At 41.6% G+C, this 21,007-nt stretch overlaps 1 protein-coding gene across 6 annotated transcripts in view; it reads left to right on the plus strand.

Annotated features, from left to right (window-relative positions):
• The window catches only part of CDC14B (cell division cycle 14B), a 125,395-nt gene that overhangs the window by 76,233 nt on the left and 28,155 nt on the right, over nt 1-21,007 (plus strand). For all 6 annotated transcript variants that reach the window (XM_040355437.1, XM_040355421.1, XM_040355401.1 and 3 more), the window contains exons 2-5: nt 13,119-13,209; nt 17,669-17,744; nt 19,175-19,264; nt 20,848-20,921. In XM_040355437.1, the coding sequence (XP_040211371.1) occupies nt 13,119-13,209; nt 17,669-17,744; nt 19,175-19,264; nt 20,848-20,921 (331 nt within the window). The remainder of the gene's footprint in view (nt 1-13,118; nt 13,210-17,668; nt 17,745-19,174; nt 19,265-20,847; nt 20,922-21,007) is intronic.

Raw genomic sequence — 21,007 nt, forward strand, 5'->3', positions numbered from 1 at the left:
AATAGTACAATGACCAATGAGCCTGCCCCACTTCCCAGCATCTTCTGAGGGTAGATTTACACATGCACTCCCCCCCCCCCCCCCCCCCCCCCCCACCTCTGAAATCTGATCTGTTTTGGGACTGCGCTCCAGAGGCACTGATGGGTAGTGAGGACGCGATGCAACATCTCCTCGCTGTCTGTTTTAGCGCCATTTTTGGAGGAAAACTTGTCGCAACCACGCGCATTGTTTGCGGGGCTTTTGCATCGCTCCACATTTACTTGAATGTGTAGCGTTCAGTAGGCAGGCTGCCTGCTGATCGTTGCATGTCAGGTGAACTTTGCCGTTGGCGGGCAGCAAAAACAGCTCAAGCATGCATTTTTGTCATTCTAAACAAAGCAGACGTCCCTGTTCACACCTGTGCAACTTCTCATGCGCATGACAGGTTGCACCCTACTGTTGGCAATGGAACTGTCCAAATACAACGCCAACGCTACACTGCTGCTCCCGATTTTAAAATGTAGTTCCAACACTACTTTTGGCGATTTATTTTTGTTTTGGGGGGGTCTTGCATAGATATTTGTGCATGAAGTTTTTGCAGATGTCAGCCAAGTCGCACTGACACTCGGCCTTGAAACCGTGTCCTTTCAAGTGACGTTGCACGATTTTAAAGCTGTATGCAGTGTGAACGTAGACTTAAAGTGGATGCAAACCCTCACATATACCCAGTGAAGTGAACAGCCTCAGATGATACAAATCTCTCTACATACGTTTTTTACATGTATATCTGCTGTCTTCAGATTTATAAGCTGTTTGGAAAGTGCACATCATGTTATAATTTTCACTTCCTCATTCTACACCATGGGTCTTCAAACTACGGCCCTCCAGTTATTTAGGAACTACAATTCCCATCATGCCTAGTCATGTCTGTGAATATCAGTTTTACAATGCCTCATGGGATGTGTAGTAACGCAACAGCTGGAGGGCCGTAGTTTGAGGATCCCTGTTCTACACTGAGAGAAGTATTGGATTACACTGGGAGACAGCTGATTGGATGAAAGGCAGCGCACACACCCCCTCCAGATAGGCAGAGACTTTCAGCGCTGTACTGGGAGTAGAGCTGCTAACCTATTTAGAACACCCACCCTGGCACAAAATTCAGGCTGGTTTTATCAGGTGTGTCAGAATGTCTCAGAAGTTATTATGCTGATAACAGAAGAACGGAGCAGGAGAAAGCCACAGGACTCAATGCTTTGTAGAGAGATAAGAAAAAGCTGCAGATATGTGCCCAGCTCAAATTTCATGAATCGGGTTTACATCCACTTTCTGTTCACACCAGTGTGTTGTGGGAATGAATACAAAGATGCGTGCTTTCCCACAAACATGTGCTGCCCCTTTGCGGACACACAGCAGTGCCTTAATTCCTTATACAGGTTCATTCTTAATGGCACCTCCACGTGTCTTGCATGCGTCAACAATTTGGTGCAATGTGATTAAAAAAAAAAGGTGATGCAGGCACTTTTTTTTTTTTTTGCGTGTTCTTGCGCAATAAGGCAGCTTATTAAAATTATTGGGCTGCCCTACATTTGATGCCTGAAAATGCCTCCAAAAAACAAGCATTCCGCCGCACCTCTTGATGTGATCAGAGCCTTGCTAAAAGTGACCCTTTTTGCTAGTGGATGCATTGGTACGCTTTATGAAAGAGACGAGTGATGGCTCTTGGAGAGGTGCCCACATTGAACCCCTTCCATTATTGGTGTGCAATGTATTTCAGTAGCAGCAATTCACGTTGGCGTGTTTGTGTTGGTGTGCACTACTCTGCGCTATAAAAAAAAAAAAAAAATAGACCGTGGCCTACTTTTTTCAGTGCAATGCAACCTGCCTTAAAGGGGTTGTAAAGGTAACAAAAAATGTTTTCCCTAAAAAGCTTCCTTTACCTTAGTGCAGTCCTCCTTCACTCTACCTCATCCTTCCATTTTACTTTTAAATGTCCTTATTTCTTCTGAGAAATCCTCACTTCCTGTTCTTCTGTCTGTAACTCCACACGGTAATGCAAGGCTTTCTCCCTGGTGTGGAGAAAGCCTCTTGAGGGGGCGAGCAGGAGATATAGAAAGGAGCTGTGTGTTAGTGGGCGTCCTGACACACCTGCTCGCCCCCTCAAGAGGCTTTCTCCACACCAGGGAGAAATCCTTGCATTACTGTGTGTAGTTACAGACAGAAGAAATAAGGACATTTAAAAGCAAAATGGAAGGATGAGGTAAGTGAAGGACTGCACTAAGGTAAAGGAAGCTATTTAGGGAAAACTTTTTTTTTTATCTTTACAACACCTTCAACGTTATTTTTAAAATAGTTGAATTATTTAATTTAAAAAAAAAAAATTTGTGCAGTTTTAAAAGGAAAATAAAAGTATTGCTGTGCAAAGTAAAATTTTAAAGCAGCCTACAAACGCATGTCAATGCACAGATTGCTGTGTGAATGGATCATAATACTGTGCTTTCAAGGGTAAACTTGTGTTGTGTTTGTGAGGTGTTTTTTTTTTTTTTTTGGGCTGTCTCTGGTGTGGTTTGAAATTGGTTAAATATTTGCCCAATTACCAAAATCATCACCTACATGTCTCTCCATGCCTTGTGTCACAAAGGTCACTTGTAGCAGCCCAGTTGTGAGGGATTGAGTAATGTCAGCTTGTGCTTTAATAGTAACCCAAATCTAAGGTTACATTTTCCCTGCAGTCTCCTCCAAATCCCTTGTTGGCGCTGGAAGCCTCCATTGTTCCCTCTTCACAGCGGTAGAAGTTTCCAAACCTTGACTCCTCTCTAGAAGCCAGCATCAGTCGTACTAAAAATACTCGGCTGATTTATCAAAGCTTGTTCTAATACTACAAAGTACGTGACGTGCGTACTGATTTAGTGGCTCCGTCAGCATGTTTGCATGCTCCTTTCTCCATTGTAAATTTGTTATTGAGTGACGGCTCTTGTGTCAATAGAAAGCTATGTCATTTCTGTGAGCTGGGGGATGATTTCAACTCGAAAAGCTCAGTTCATGCTACTGCCATGTGACTTTGATGCGAATTTACAGCGCAAGTTTGTGTTATGAATTTTGCATCATCTATTGGGCAAAGTAGCATTGTAAATCGCATCAAAGCAGTGCAGGAACCTAAATCGCACCGTTCACATTGTTTAGAATGTGCACCATTGACAGCCATGAGATTTCCCTCGTCGTTCAATTCCAGTGCTGAAACCGAAAATTTAGGATGCACTTGACCGAAACTAAAATTGACGTTTTTTTTAAAAATATATCTTTTTATAAATGTATACATATTTAATTATTATCATGAATTTAAATTTAGAATGAAATTTATTGTCTGCCATGTATCACCACCTCTTTTGAAGTATGTGTGTCTAAAAATCCTGCTTGGTGCATAAAAAAAAACGCACCCAAAATGCACCTCCCCATTGAAATGCATCAAAAATGCAACGTTGAACCAATGCATCGCATTTCAGCCTTAAACGTTTCCGCTGATATCATCCCCGCGCCTCTGTCGGAGCCCTCCCTCCTCTCCGCCTGTATGTAACTGATTTTCTCCAGGGCAGCCGCTCACCAGTGCCTGGATGGATCATACCCAGCGGGCAACTCCCACTGTGTCACAGAGCTTTGATCTGTAAATTCTGGCGCGCCCATCCTCCTTCAGTGGCCGCTGTAGCAGAGTCTCGCCTCCTAGACCGGGTCCTGTGATAGACGGAACACTGATCCAATCAACGTTCCATCTATCACAGGACCCGGTCTAGGAGGTGGGAATCTGCTACAACGGCCACTGGAGGAGGATGGGCGCGCTGGGATATACAGATCAAAGCTCTGTGATACAGCAGGAGTTGCCCGCTGTCTGTGATCCATCCAGGCACTGGTGAGGCTGCATTTGATGGGCACTGGTGAGGCTGATGGGTTTTTGATGAAAACCATGGGCAGTAATCGTGATGCATGGCAGAATCAAATTGAATAGTTGATATATTAATCGAATTGTGAGACCAGTGAAGATGCACAGCTCTACTCATGACCTATGGAAAATACACCATAATCACAGCAAAATTTTGGTTGTTTTTGGTGGCAGAAGTTTTGGCGCATCACTTATTATATTGCATCAAAGTTGACCATGTGAAAAACCCTGTGATTAAACAGTTACTGATTCCATATATGTCTATGGTTTTTAAAGCTGGCCACACACATTTGCAATCTAATTGTACAATATCTGTACAGTTGGGTTCCCTCAGTTTATCAAATGTATGTGTGTAAAGTCCTCACCCACTCGTACACATTTGAGAGACTAGGAAGCTAGGTTGGATACTGGATGGGGAGTAGATGCTGTGTCCATCCTGACACATATCTATATACTCGTATCTATATACTCGTATCTATATATATCTATCTCTCTCTATTTACAGCGTGTGACTATGTATAAACCACTACAGTGATCTCCAGTGTCTTTTGTGTCCTGTGCTGAACAGCTGGCCTGATGCACTGAACACAGGAGGTTGCCCGCTCTGCACTGGTGCCATTCAGAGGATGCTTTTGTATGCTCTCAATGCAAAGCGTTCTCTGATTGGATGAGGTGGGTCAGTGATGGTGTGCTCTCCACCTAATTCAACTGGAGAATGCATTGGGGTTGATTTACTAAAGGAAAATCCACTTTGCACTGCAAGTGTACTTGTAAGTCCAATTGATGTAGATCTGAGGGGAAGTTCTAAAATGAGGAGAAACTCTTCTGATTTTTTTTTTTTTTTTTTTTTTTATCATCCAATCATGTGCAAGCTAAAATGCTGTTTTTTATTTTCCTTGCATGTCCCCCTCAGGTCTACAGCGACTGCACTTGCAGTGCAAAGTGGATTTGCCTTTCGGAAATAACCCCCATTGTGTTCATTGTGAAAATACAAAGCAATCTCCAAATTAAACCCATGCCCAGTGGGCAACCTGTGTTCACCGTGCATCAGGTTGGCCGCTTGGCACAGGACCTGGAAGCAAGTGAAGATCACTGGAGTAGCAGTGATTTCCAGGTTCCAGGGCGATCCCACAAATCTGGTATATGCATAGTTACACTGCACTACCGAGCTGCACCAATGTAACTATGCATAAAATATTCATACCTGGAGTTTTTAGTAGTATTAAGCTTTTAAGTTGTGTGTATTTTTGTATATTTTCTTCTACCTGTCAAACATTCCCTAGTACATTATGTAGTTAACATATGTACCCAAGCAGGTATTTGTATAGCAGTTAATGCAGTGCTTTACATACTGTACATTAACATCAGTCCCTGCCCTCAAGGAGCTTTCAATCTAAAGGTTACTAAAGCTCCCCGATCAGTGCTGCAGGCTATGGCCTAGTTAGAATACAAAAGGCCTGCCGGCTGAATGAAGAAAAAAATAAATAATAATATGACTCATATAGATGAGTCATATTATTATTTATTTTTTTCTTCATTCAGCCGGCAGGCCTTTTGTATTCTAACTAGGCCATAGCCTGCAGCACTGATCGAGTGAACAAAACCCGTCGGGGTGGTTGAACAAAAGTCGATTGGTAGATTGACTTCTCTACAACCTCCCTGCCCATACATGGATAGTTGGATACACGTACTGGGGTAAAAAAAAAGGGCCTTTGAAAAAGTAATTAGAAGTACTTGGAGCAAACCCATACAAACCTAGGGAGAACATGCAAACTCTAATCTGATTATGTGTGTCCTGAAGGTCAGCTGAACTGAGAACCCAATTGCTACGAGGCAGAAGAGCTAACTACTAAGCCACCGTGCTGCCCAAATTTTACACTTGTAAAACTTCCCTGGCACAGACTCCAGTTCCCTCCTCATCAAATCATCCTGCCATGAAGAGTGCCCACTCTGTACTAGAGCTGCACAATTGATCATTAAAAAATTCGCAATCTCGATTCAACCCCCCCCCCCCCCCCTCTCTTGTAGCATTTCCCGATTCTTTCATGTAACAAGTGTAGAGTTCTCTGCTCACTTTGGCAGTCTGCCAAGTTTTTAACATGTCTGTGCCAGTAGATGACTAGAAACATTGTAACTCTTCATACTTGGCTCAAAGGGATAAACTGTGTAAATGCAGGAAGTTTAACCACTTAAAGTCTAAACCTTTCAAACACAATTTTTTTGGGGAAAAAATACACTTCAATTAATAAAAAAAAAAAAAAAACTGCAAAGTTGGCACAATTTTTTTTTTTTTTTTTTTTTTTTTTTAATGTGAAAGATGTTGTTACGCTGCGAGAATCGTGATCTATCTCCAAGCAAAAAAAAATTGTGATTCTCATTTTAGCCAGAATCATGCAGCTCTACTCTGTACCAAAGCACAAGGGATAGCACAGTCTCTTGCAGATGTCCATCAGCAGCTGGGAGGAGGCCGGAGCGACTTGCCTCCATTAAGGTTTCAGGATCATGTGTTTGAGTTATCACACATCATTGACTAGTCCTAGCTGGAAGCATGCATCTAAAGCACCCGTGTTGATGTTAAATGGTTTCCTAACCCTCTATATTCCACTTTTGCTGCACAGCTTGATCTAAGGACGTATAAATCCTCAGGTAAAGAAAAAAAAACGAAGACTGGCCATACACAGTGCAAATTTCTTTCCTGCAGCCTGTGAAATTTGCCCGATTATTTATTTATTTATTTTTTTCCCCCCATCACCACAGGCAGTGCTGACAGGGGAGTCAGCAATTGTCTTCTCTGGGCAGGGACAGACGGGGGAAGCCACCCCCACCAGGGGAAGACTGATTATTGCCAGCGGCTATAGTAGTCACTAGCTAAAATCTCAAGAGAATCTAGCGAGCTAGTTGTATCCAAGTTGATCGATCAGCTTGGTACATTCGTCCTGCCCATACATGGTTCAAATCTTGGCCTATTTTTATTTTTTTCCTGTTGAACCAGCTGAGATTCAAACTGCGTATGGCCTGCCTAAGTTATACGGGGGACCCAGGAAACCGAAGACTAGTGTCGAAATTCCTTTTTTTTTTTTTTTTTTTTGCACCATTTAAAGCTGGCTTAAAAAAAAAAGTACTCTGCAACGCTGATTGAAGGGTATCTGTGGAAAAAATCAACTGTCCTGCTGACTATTAAAGCTGAGTTCCACCCAAAAGTGGAACTTCCGCTTAAACCACTCCTTGCCCCCTTACATGCCATGTAATTTTTTTGGGGGGGCTTCAGTAGGAGTGGGACTTCCTGTCCCGCTTCCTCCTTCCGCCCAGGGACCGCTTAGGCGATACGGCGGCCCCTCCCTGTAGGCGATCGCCTGCCGCTCGCGCATGTGCAGTGAGTGCCCGGCCGTGAAGCCAAAAGCTGTCATTGCCGGGTGCCCACACTAGGAATGGAGACGCCGGCCAGAGAGGGGGAAGAGGAGCAAAGCTCTGGGCTGCGCGTCGCTGGAATGTCGACCAGGTGAGTGTCTGTTTATTAAAAGCCAGCAGCTACACTTTTTGTAGCTGCTGACTTTTTTAATAAACCTAAAAAAAAAAGCCTGGAGCTCCCCTTTAACTTCTAGCAGTGAATGTTATTTCTAAATTTGCAGAGTAATAGAAGTGCTGGCGTAGGGGCAGGACTCGGGTAGAGGATCGCATCACTATTCCCTTTCTGTGAGTTTCTATTGCAGAAAGTGTGAGTCATTGACTGTCGCTAGCCAAGTTTGTTGCCTTTTGCGGTTTTCTTTTCTTTTTCTTTTTTGAGTGCAAATCGGTGAACTGCCAGAGTCTGACTATGGGGCAGTATGCAGCCTTATATTAACAATTATATTCATATACAGAAGTGTATGTATACATATTTATCTCAACATGGCCTATATCATTCAATCGGGTTACAGCTAAGCAGATCATACAGTTATACAGAAATATATATGCTTAGCCATTGGTATATTCTTTTATACAATCCTAAAAGCAACAACACTGTAAAAGAAATGGTGTGGCACTAAAATAAAGGGTGTGGGAGAAAACAATGGTTTGATATGTCTAAATACAGGAGAACAGTTGTACAAAACATTGTCCATCTTTCCTGTTGCGTATCCCAGACGTATTGGTCTATTGTGTGTGTGTGTGTGTGGCAAAGGAATTGGCAAAATATATGAATTACCCCTTAGGCTGGCCATACATTTTGTTCAATGAAAGAAAATGGCTAGAGTCCTCCATCCACACATTCGATGAATTCCCCCCCCCCCCCCCCCCCACCAAGCTATTTAATTCTAACAGCAGGGAAACTTCCCCGCCGTTGGCCTACACCGATCAACACCACAATGGTGCTGATCGAGAGGACACTTCCCAGCAGGCTGGTTGTACACAAGTATATTTGAATTGTGAGCAACCACCCTGCCCATCCATGGATCGAAATTCAGCCATTCCCTGGTAAACTTCGATCCATGTATGGCCATCTTTTTTTATTTTACTGTTGCTCTGAAAAGATTATACATGGATCCTAGTGTGTGTGTGTGTGTGTGTGTGTGTGTGTGATATAGATAGAGAGTATATATATATATATATATATCTCTAATTACGGTTTGGTTTCATCCTTTGAGCAAAGGAGAGAGTTGTCCGAGGAGATCAAAAAGAAAATGGACTGGAACGTCAAGAAGAGAGGATTTAAGACCATGTTCAAGCATCTTAATGGTCAAGTGACTAAAGTTGCAAATAGAAGTTTAAAGTGGAAGTAATCCCATAGATTTAACAGTGCCGGTGATCTGCCGATATGGTTCCGGCTAACGAGAAAGTTCCTCTAAGGACTGCGCAGGCGCAAACTTGCCGACAGAAATCTCCGAACCTCGGCAGGCATCCAGGTCGACGTGGATTTCGAGGAAAGTGGCCAGTCAGCCTCACGTCCTCGCTTCGCTCGGACCGCTCGCTCGGCCTACTGGCTCTTCTTTTTTTTTTTTTTTTTTTTAACATCCTCCAATACACTGGGATGTTGAAGAATGAGCCTGGATGCCGGGCAAGGTTCGGAGATTTCCATCGGCAAGTTTGCACCTGCACATTCCTTGAAAGAACTTTGCCGTTAGGGGAACCTTAAGGACAAGTCACCGGGATGCTAACCGTGAGATTAAGTTGGGCTCTCAACCAATCTGTCAAACCCTCCAATCTCTGTCATAACTGATCACTTGTGCAGCATCATGGCCGCAGAAGATTAAACAGAGGCTAAGATGGCAGTTTCCTTGGCTGAAAATGATAGGAGGGTTTAGTTCCACTTTAAGGTCCATGTAAGTATAGCCAACTGCCCTGGATGGCCGTTCTGAGGCCTGGTCTTACTATTATTGCACATCTATGAAAAGGAGCAAAAGCACCCTTCGGCCCTGAGACTGTTGGAGTGCTCTTCTTGTGAAGAGTGGGCAAAACTACCTGTAAGCTGGTGCAGAAGTCTTCATTCTGTTCGCCTTTTTTTTTTTTTATATATATATATATATATATATATATATATATATACACATTTCTGTTTGAATTTAAGATCCTACAGCAAAGTCTGTTTGACATCCCTCAAGGTTTATTCCATAGTTATTACTTTTGTCAATTTTTAAGTTATTTTTAGGGAAATTATTAGGTTCTTGGGAGAAATTGTAGTTTACTTTTCCCATATTGGTATAGCATCCAATGAATTTTTGCAGATGTATAATAAAACATCTTTTCATTAAATAACCAAATTTCCCAGATGATACATGGTAATAAGAACTCCCCTTGTTCTGCTTCAGTGAATGGAAAGCCAGCCTTCCCGGTTCATTAGGGCCAGAAAAGTTTTTGGTACAAATATTAACGAGTTGGGATCTGTAAGTTGCTTTCTCTCCTGGCTGTAAAAGGAAAATGTGATCCTGATTAGATTACAATGCTTTCATTCATGAGGAAAGCTAAATAATACTCTAGAGATGAACAAATATTTGTACAGCACTTTTTCTATGAATGTGTGGCTATGGAAGTTGAACAAAAGAGAAAACGTCAGGCATCGAAGTATACCTGGTTGAGTGGTAGTAATGGGCACTACAAAGTTTCCTTGCGCTTGCTTGTTTTTCCTCCTCCGACTCCTCCTCCGAATGAACAGCGCCAATTGCGTAATGGGGAGTCGGCTCACCTGGCGTATAACTGCTGCTTGATTTATATATTAGAAAAAATAGTAATGTGTGGCTGTCGTCTCCAAAAAAAAAAATATTGAACTGTGTGTGTTTTGTCTTTAATGTTGGTATAATGCTCCAAAGATGCTGTGGCTTTCTGATCTTTAATAGACACAAAACGATCAATATAATCTTACTGGGATCATGGCGTTCTTCTGATCTCTTAGTGCCGGTGACTTGTCGTTTAGGTTCCCCTATCGAGCTGGTTCCTGTAAGGACTGCGCAATCCTTGCTGACAAATCTCCGAACCTCGGCCGGCATCCAGGCTCATTCTTTAACATCCCCGTGGATTGGAGGATGTTTAAAAAAAAAAAAGAGCCAGGAGGCCATCCAAGCGAAGTGAGGCCGGCTGCCCACTTTCCTCAAATTCCACGTCGCCCTGGATGCCGGCCGAGGTTCGGAGATTTCCGTCGGCAAGGATTGCGCCTGCGCAGTCCTTACAGGAACCAGCTCGTTGGCCGGAACCAGACCGTCGGATCACCGGTTCACACATTGAAGGCTTCAAAGTCGCCCGACTCTGGAGCTGCCCCGTACTGCATGACTTCCAACATTTACTTCTGTATAGAAATCAAAGCAAGCCGCTCTGGAGTCGCCCCAAAGTAGTAAAGGAACCTTTCCTTTTTTTTTTTTTTTTTTTTTTTTTTTTTTTCTTTCTAAGTTGATAGAATGGTTCCATTGCACTGAATGGAGCGTGACTTGTCAGACGGCTACGTCACCTGACAGGTCGCCCCTGTGTGAACTGACACTTATGGAAATGAAACCTCAGACTGTTCTAGCTGACGAACTGTAGTTTGTGTAATGTTTTGCTGCTTGTAGTCTATTGGCTGCACTTTGCTACTCGTATGAATGGACTAAAGTTGCTGCCTTTCAAGGCAAAGGGGTTAGGTAAATTTGTTTTTAGAGACGCACAGTATAGCAAAAGACTAGGCAAATGGTTATACACACAATGGAAATGCATACTGTATGTTTACGGTTTTACTTGTTGAAACATTGGTAACTTGCACAGCCAATCGTGATTTACGCACATTTTCCACACTTCATATAAGGACACATGGCACCCATAGCTCCTAATTAAAAATCTATTACGGTATCTAAAAACAAGAATATGTTGCTGCGCTTGCCAGTCCTCAGATGTTATGGCTTTGTAAGTGTTGTGTGTGGTTTTCTTTTTAAGTTTGCACTTGTAGTGTAAAGTGGATTTGCCTTTAGTAAATAACCCCCAGAGAGAGGCTCCTTATCATTCATAAACTGAGCAGAGTAAACAGTTTAATGTGGTTAAATATGGAAAGGCTGTAACTTTGCAAAGGTGTGTGTGTGTGTGTGTGTGTGTAATAAATTTTATATATATATATATATATATATATATATATATATATATATATATATATATATATATATATATATATATATATATATATATATATATATTGTGGTGTTTTTACTGAATTGGCAATTACAGCACAGGTTAATGGCAAAACTGATAGAAAACTTGGTTTGCCCATCCTCGGGCCTCTCCAGCAGGTCATGGTTTGTGGCTTGTGATAAATCTAGTGATTGTTGTGCAATGCATGTGGTGGTGAGGCTGAGGTACCTATGACCTATACAACCATGTTTAGCAGTATACTGGATTATAAAATTACTATTTTATTGCACTTGAAGTGCATTTAGCATGGTTTATTACTTGGGTACATTTGCTCCTTGTTCTGTATTGTTTCTGGTATTTGGGTGTGTGTATAGGTGTGGTTCCTTCACACTATATTTATAGTCCTCCTGTGTACTCCAGGGCCATGTTCTGCTTTGCTGAAGTATAATAGTCGATGTGCTGTGATTGTGAAATAACATTGCCTTTGTTGTGCAATGCTTGAGGTTAATTATTTATACTTGTCTTTTATCATTCTTCTTCCTGGTGTTTTTTTTTATTTTTTTATTTGGTAGAGCAATTCATGTATTGTCTACAACATATTTATATATGTATTTACAAACCATAACAATAAAGGACTACTAAATAACTTGGTGTCATTACCAAAAATATCACCCAGTATCTACTGTATGCAACTTTTTTTTTTATTAAAGTACAACTAAAGCCAAAACTATTTTTGAAAAAAACCTAACAGGTGTTCAAATCCGTCTCCACCCTATCCAAAATAAAATTTAAAGTGGATGTAAACCCGATTTCATGAAATATGAGCTAGGCACATATCCCTGTAGTGTGTTTGGTGTAGTAGTAGTATTATTATTATTATTATTATTATTATTATTATTATTATTTAAATATTCCTGATCTCTCTCCAAAGCCCTGTGTCTTTCTGCTTCTACGTTCTTCTGTTATCAGCGGGATCACTTCTAACAAGGAATCGGTTGAGCCAACCATACGCAGTTCAAAATTCAACCAGATTCAGCAGGAACTGGCTGAATTTCAGTCCATGTATTGGCTAGTTGGTTGTATACAAGTCGATTGACACAACTGTTTTTTTTTTTTTTTTTTTCTCTCTCCCACTTGCTATAGCAGACAGCATGGATCAGTGTATTTGATTTTTGTATTGTGTTTTTGTGATGGTGAAAGCTCTCCGGTGGCAGAATACAATGGCACAGCGGGAAGGATTGCCCCATCCACATTGAATGTGTGAATAGGGGAATCTGCTCTTCCCTTTCCAACCCACAAACTCTTGCGGCTTCACAGCCAGTTCCCTGTTTCGCATGCGCAAAGTGCACTGCGCTTTGTGTGTGGGGCAGGGGAAGGAGGGGGCGAATTTCCGCATGTCTTCGGGTGAAGTCCCGCGGAAGTGGGAGCAGGTACCTGTCGAACACACCACCAGAGCTGCCCCCCAGTCTATCACTAATGTGTGTATTCCCCCCCCCCCCCCCCCCCCCCCCTTTTTTTTTTTTTTTTTTCTTCCTTTCTTCGTTCAGTTGGCTTGCTGAGTAAAAAACTGCATAAAGTATGGTCAGTTTTAGGGATGCTTGTTATAGGATTCTTTTTTTTCTAAGACTATTATTTTGTTTCCCCACAGATCGGCTATACTTTTCCATCCTGTGCTGTAAACCAAAGGCCACTCCAAGCACACATTACTTCTCCACCGACGATGAACTAGTCTATGAAAAGTAAGTATTGGTGGCGCAATATAAACTTTCATTGGTTTGCTGACTGAATTGTAGAGTGTAAAAGTACAAACCGTTTCCCAAATCCTTTAAAATGCCAATTATCTGTGCTGCTGTAATCCACACATACTAGGGAATTGATGGAAACTTTGCATCCCGGCTTATCCTCTTTTTTATTTTTTTTCTCATATAGGAGCCAGGGGTAATTTTTAAGGAGCTAGGTATTATTTACTTCTGTTCCAACTGAAAGGGCTTTAGCTCAAACCTTACTACACCTAGCTAAAACTTTAGTGGTATTGTAGACCTGTTGCGTGCATATCTTTTTAGCCCTCTTCACACATGTGGACCAATCAGGTCCGCCTGTCTAAGTGGCCCCTATCCAAACATCCATTGCCCTTTATGGAGTAGCAGATGTTAATGGACACGTGTCCATTGACATTAAATCCCAATGGGGGATCCATTCCTCGTCTGTCTTGTAAATTGGATTGGATGACAGTCATTGCTGGCGGTATGGCCGCTGTTTCCCATTTCTTTCAATTGGAAGAAGCAGTGGAGGAGCGGTAAACGCACCGCTCCAAAGATACGGCTTGCAGGACTTTTGGAGCGGTCCTGCTAGTGCACCGCTCCAGTGTGAAAGCCCTCGAGCTTTCACACTGGAGAAATGGCAGCTGCTGTTTCAGGTTGGTTTGCAGGCGCTAATTTTAGCGCCTGCAAACCACCCCAGTGTGAAAAGGGTCTTGGGGTAGATTTAGACATGCCTCTGCATTCAGATCGCTTTCCAGAGGCTGACAGGCGGTGAGGAAGCAACTCCCCACTGCCTGTTTTAACCCCATTTATGCCAACAAACATGTTGCTTCTCTAATTGCTTGAATGTGTCAGGTGAACTTTGCCCATGCACAAAGCATCACAGCCGTTCACTGCCTGTTGCAGCTTAAGGGGGGCGATTGGCAAGCAGCAATAAAATGCAGCTCGACTGCAACTTCCCTGGCCAACACCCTATTTGCCTTTAGTAAATCCAGCCAAAGCATAATTTTAAAGTAAAATGTATGTTTTGTAAATCTTATGCTGCATGTTTTATAAGCTGTGTCCAACAAGTTTCATGTAGCTTTGACCAGATGTGTTCTGCTATGTGTTTGCTTTTAGTTCATTGTGTTGGCTACAGGCTTGCGTTCTTACTTTCCCCTGTTTCTTATTTGCCATTGAGTGCATTACATTGGCAGCTCCGATAACAATGTATTACACCTGGATTAATGATTACGCTGTCATGTTAGTTTTACGAATGCTTTAATCTGAGGTGACTTCTACTTGACACATAGTCACGTCCAAGGAAGAGAGATGTGTTCAAAGCTCTATACGTGCTGTGGGCATCAACTCCTGTTGTACAGATGTGATTTTTCCAAAGATGCAGCAAGAAGTATTTCTTTCATTCAAGCAAACCTTCACTCAGAAGTGATATCGCTTATCCTCACTTTCACCTGGCTGCCAAACCCAAGGTGGCAGTGCTGGCAATCTCGGCAATGAGAACACAGTATAATGTCACAGGCTGGCCCCACTGTGACTGGTGCAAGCATGGTCTGCTTTTCTGGTCATAACGGGTATCTCGCCACTTGTGGGTGTCACTTGTGGCACCACTTCCTGTAGCTCCGCCTCGACGTACATTTTATTGTAATGACATCTTCAGGAGGAGTCTGTAATCTAACCTTTTGGCCTCTGCCTGCGGTGCACTCAAGACACTTGGTGTACTGTGTTGGGCACATTACAGGTTAAGGACACATCTGCTGGTGTAATCCTATCCCTGAAGACTTCATTGGGAGTATGCTCACCTGAGGGGAGAAGACTCGAATGTGAAAAGTTCATTGGGTCCTGCATTGGCACTTTGCAGTACCTTGTTGCTATGTTTATCTCTGCTATGCCTGCAACTTATTCTGCACACTTTGCTGAGGGTGATGAGTAGTATAACCTATCCCCTTTTGGATTTTATGCTTGAGAAGTGGATCATTGCCTAAAAAAAAAAAAAAAAACATTATTCCCATTGGGGACATACCACTGTTGGCAAGAGACTGGAACGCCTTTCCCCAAAGTACTTCTCCCTCACAGCTCCTGCCTTGCAACCGGTCATTGCTGTCTTGTTTATTTGCAAATTAGAACTTGCACCTGTTGCCCCAGTCCAGTGATGGCAAACCTTGGCACCCCATATGTTTTTGCACACTGCAGAGTACATGAGCATCATGGAAAATGTAGTTCCAAAACATCTGGGGTGCCAAGGTTTGCCATCACTGCCCAAGTCTATTGTGTTGATAGGCTTGTGGCTTTTATGTTTTATATCCAGAAAGTCTTCTTCTGTCTGCTCATATGAGAGCCCTTTCGCTAAAATGTTGGCCTGCAGAACAACCATGTGGAAACCGGGGTCAGCATCTACTTCATGGAAGGAGATTCTAAATCTGACATTCCCAAACCCATGTAAATCCTGGTGCATGTGCAGTTCTTGTCCCTTGCTGCAACTTCTCACCTTGTGACTTGCTACAGAGTTACAATGTAACAGCCTGATTGCTGAGGAGGAGAGGACTAAGGAAATGGTTCTTCTTTTCCTAGGCAGGGGCTTAAAAATATTGTAAAGCAGTGTTTTTATTTTGTTGACTAAAATGTTTTCATTAAATTTAATACTATTTTAGTTGACTAAAATGGCATTTTTGGTCAAGACTAAATTAAAATTTGACGTCAAAATTAACACTGGTCTGTAGTGCATGTTCATACCTTTTTTTTAATAACATTCTATTTATTTTTTTTTTTTTTTACTCCAGCAGTATATGAGTTTGGAAATTGTAGAGAAGAGCTTCAATAATGTGTTACAAATTTAACCACACACCCATTCGATTTTTAGACTACTAAAATGTACTGGAGATTTAGTGAACTAAAACATTTGCAGAAGACTAAAATGTAACAAACTAAAATGCCATTTTTAGTCAGACTAAAACTAAATCGAAACTTGCTGCCAAAATTAACATTGTTGTAAAGCCCTCGTAATTTGTGTGGTGTGTTCTTTAAATAATTAAAAAAAAAACACAAACATGTTATACTTGCCTGCTGTATTACAGTCCCTTTTGCACAGAACAGCCAAGGTGGTCCTCTTCTCTGGTCCCTCTTTAGCTCTCCTGGTCCCTCCCTGTTGCGTGCCCCCACAGCAAGCGGCTTGCAAGCACCAGAGCCGAGTCACAACTCCCTGTGTTCATTCAGACAGAGCTGCGGCCCGGCCCCACCCCCCCCTTTCTCACCTCGTTAGCCGACTGACTTTGACAGCAACGTAAGTCAATTGCCATGCCCTGCTGTCTTGGCCAATGAGGGGGGGAGTCCCGTACAGCCGAGACTCCTGCAACATTGCTGGATTTAGATGGGGCTCGGGTAAGTATGAGGGGGGGGGCTGCTGCACACAGAAGGCTTATTTTAATGCATACAATTTTGCCTTTACAACCACTTGTCCTCTTCCATATGTCCTGGTGAGTGTTATTATAAAAAAGAAGATAATAGGGATTCACTTTTTTTTTTTTTTTTTTTTTCCCTAAAGTGTCCACCATAAGGTCGCAGTACCGAAAAAATTTGCAGATCGCCGCCATTACTAGTAAAAAAAAAAAATGTTATTAATAAAAATACCATAAAATGATCCCCTATTTTGTCGGCGCTATAACTTTTGCGCAAACCAATCAAACGTTTCTTTCTTTCTTTCTTTCTTTCTTTCTTTCTTTCTTTCTTTCTTTCTTTCTTTCTTTCTTTCTTTCTTTCTTTCTTTCTTTCTTTCTTTCTTTCTTTCTTTCTTTCTTTCTTTCTTTCTTTCTTTCTTTCTTTCTTTCTTTCTTTCAAATTTAAAATATATATATTTTTTTTTTTCCCAAAATTGTCACTATTTTTGTTTATAGCGCAAAAAATAAACTGCAGAGGTGATTAAATGCCACCAAAAGAAAGCTCCATTGTTGGGAAAAGAGGCCAATTTTGTTTGGAAGCCACGTCGCACAACTGCGCAATTGTCTGTTAAAGCGACGCAGTGCCAAATGGCAAAAAGTGGCCCAGTCATTGACCAGCAAAATGGTCTGGGGGGTGAAGTGGTTAACTGCATTTTGGTCTGGGCTCCTAAGCTTTTTTTAAAAAAAAAAAACACAAAATGAATATTAGAAGTTTATTTGGAAAATGATACTGATGCTGTATAATTCAACATGTCTGTAAATCTTACAGACTTGTAATAATACTAAAAGCCCACTCTAAGTTACTGCATGTCAAAGTCTGTCAGTCTACTATAAATGTCATTAGAGGGCAGATTCCATATCCGAATGGACTTGCATCGGATCATATTAAAATGTTGATTGAGGAAAATGCAGGCGTATTAAAATCGGCTTTTTGATCCAGTGTGATAAACTATGTCCTGATCACTGTTCATGTTGTAACTATATTTGTATGGTTTCCTTTATTTTAGTTTCTATGCGGACTTTGGACCGCTGAACTTGGCCATGCTGTATAAATACTGCTGCAAGCTAAATAAGAAAATCAAGGTGGGTTTTGCTGCAAGGTTGACGGGACAAAAAACGGTAATAGAACGTGTCAGAGCTGATTTGTGGATCTGTTTTTGTGTGAGCCATTTGACTTTTTTTTTTTTTTTGCTGTTGATGAACCATGTGGGATGGTAAGCAGTGCAGGAATTTAAAATATGTCCCCATGCCTACGTATTGGATACTTTACATTTCCGTCTGACATGTCAAAGAAACATTTTATTGCAGTCTGCTCTATTAACGCATGACTGGTTATTAAAAGAAACTCCCTTTCCCATTTGCTGTACATATTTTGTTTACAAGCGCTGTCATCTTATCACTGGGCATTACTACTACAGTACCTGGAATATCTTTGTTATAGATTGTTGATGTTGCTGAGGAAATGTATTGCTTTAAATCAGAGCTTTTTTTCTCAGAAAATAGGTGCAGGAACTCAACCACGACCCTGTTCAGATTTCACAAACAGTAGAAGGGTCTTAAAGGATTGCATTACATACAGCGTGCAGAGTTCAGGGGGGGGGGGGTTACACACAGAGTGCAGAACTGTCACTTGTAAACACAGAAACCAGACTTTTGTGTTTACAAGTGATTGTGGTAAGCAGGCACCAAAGGGTCTGAGCCAAAGGTGGTGGAACCGAGTTCCCCCTGGAAAAAAAGCCCTGCTTTTAATGCTTGACATTCAGTTTCAGACACAATTCCATGTAAGTGCGAATCCTAAGCAGTGCAGAGCCTCATGCACACAAGGATGCAGTCTGTAACTGCTAAGGATAACCACATCGGTGTTCTGTATACTATATGGGCCCATGCATCCTTTATTTTGGGCCACAGTATTCAAGAACTGCTATCATTACATTTTTTTTTTGTTTGTGGTGTTGTTTGTTTGTGGTGTTGTTTGTTTGTGGTGTTGTTTGTTTGTGGTGTTGTTTGTTTGTGGTGTTGTTTGTTTGTGGTGTTGTTTGTTTGTGGTGTTTTTTTTTTTTTTTATCCAACCCCTTTATTTGAATAAAAACCAACTGATCCGAGTGTATAAGCTTTTCTGTATGCTACAGTTTAAAATGTACGTATACCAAGCAATCATATATAAACCTTCCTGTTTGTTTTCTGTATACCTCAATAAAAATATTGACCGCTCCAAAAGAAAAAGGGGGGGGGGGAAATAAGTCCATTTATGGCCAGCTTTACTGGCTTATGGGGGGAAATACCTGGACATAGTTTTAATTGCGAGTGTCCATGCACACTGGCTTTTAAAGAGTTTTAGCAATTTGATTGTAGAAACAGCTAATGTTATCCTATGTGTCCATAGCATGCCGTTACTGGAATCCTTACCTCCCTTCTTTTTTAATTTCTACTAGGGTTTGCACTTGGCTATTTGCTGGCAAAGCTGTTTTTCAAGTTTTTTTTTCTGATTTACATTTTTTTTTTGTCTATTTTAGTCCTTTTGTTCCACAAAGAAGATTGTCCATTACACCAACAAAGACCAGAAAAAACAAGCCAACGCTGCCTTTTTAATAGGAAGTTATGCTGTAAGTCCTTTTGATTTAACACCTGATACCATAGTGATCACAGTAGGTATTCGGAGCTAATCACTTTGCTGAAAGTAAATTTGTCAAGCTGTAGCAACCAGGCCTTCTTCTTGTTTTTGTTTTTGCTAGGGCATGGCATTCATTTTAACAGTAGTGTAAAATGGGCGATGGATGTCTGACAGTGTAAACCTCCAAGAGTTTGTCAGAACAGGGCCCCTAGACAAGTTAGCAGGTTTGGGCCCCACATCCTTTAAAGATTGACCATAAGCATTGCAAAAGATGCAGAGAAGCCTCCTATTTTGCATTTTCTACTAACACGGCGCTCCCTATGAGATGCCAACTGCTTGAAAAGACTTCCTCCCTAGTGATGGGCAAGTACACAGCTTTGACCAATTATGCAATCCTGTTTATTGCAGGAACATGAAGGATGTAGCTGGGCCTCCTGGACATTCACCTAGACACCTGCTAAGGTTGCCTTGTGGATGATTCTGTCCAACTTATGAAATTTAACAGAGGGTTTAAAATCTGACAAAAAAATGCATTCTATATAAATTATACAGTTGAATTGGAGCTGTTTATTCATTTCAAAATCTTAAAAGGACAAGTTAAAGTGCTACCAAGGTCCTTTCTGAACTTCCTTTTAACATGCCAAGCTATGCAGCAAAACTGGAGCCATAGACTGAGTCAGTGTTGATTGGGGGGGGGGGGGGGGGGGGGTTCGGGTCCTTCCTGCGGGAGCCATTGTGTTCTCTTGATGGGGAAAGTCATCCCTGCCAGGAGAGCACAGTGATTGCTAGCGACTATAACGGCTGCTTGCGACAATTGCATGTAAAATCCGACAGGCTGGTTGTACACAAGTTGATCGATCAGCTTACCCATTTATAGTTTGAATCGTCTATGGCTGACTTTAGCTGATTGAGATTAATTATTTAATGCTAAAAGAAGTCCCTAAAAAAAAAAAAAAAAAAAAAAATATCCCAAAAGGGGGAAAAACTGTTGCTGTAACTACAGTTCTTGCTGCAGTGATGCTTTAATTTGTTAGATATGGACTTTACGTAAGCAACTAACACTACCACGTGTCCAAGGGTGTCTTCATTGCTCCTCGAAAGATAAAGGAGCCACCCTAAGACAGGATGTGTGTTTAGACCACCAATGAAAATAATGCTAAAAAGGGATAAACTAATGTAGCCACGACAAGGAAGGATTGGTAAACTACAATACATTACGCTTTTGGTTTAGATGAGCTAGAAGATTTTAAAGAAACCCCCACCCCAGACTCTTGCTGCCTCGCCTGCTGAAGACCAGCACACCATTCATCAGATCTGAAGCTCTGTACTTCAATCTGCATCCTGCTAATGTGCTGAACTGTAGTTGGGTCCTGTCATAGACCTTTATGTGATCTGCCTGGTACATGCAGTGATGTAAAAACGGGTACTGGCACTTTTCTTTTTTACCGTGCCATCCTTGGCTCTGCGTATCTCATAGTTGACCTTGTGCCATCTCTGGAAAGAGCAGACATTGATGCAATGGTGATGGGTTTTAGTACTCTTTTGTTAATATTTCTACTAATTCTTATTCTCTAGATAATATACTTGAAGAAACTCCCTGAGGAAATGTACAGAATTTTACAGTTGGGCAATGTTTACCTTCCATTTAGGTAAGAATATATTTTTTGAAATGACTAATCCTTGATTTGTGATCACCAATTTTCTGTGACCTGGATGATTGAAAACCCTCATGGAC

Source organism: Rana temporaria, chromosome 1 (assembly GCF_905171775.1).
Source record: "Rana temporaria chromosome 1, aRanTem1.1, whole genome shotgun sequence".
NCBI classification, from domain to species: Eukaryota; Metazoa; Chordata; class Amphibia; order Anura; family Ranidae; genus Rana; species Rana temporaria.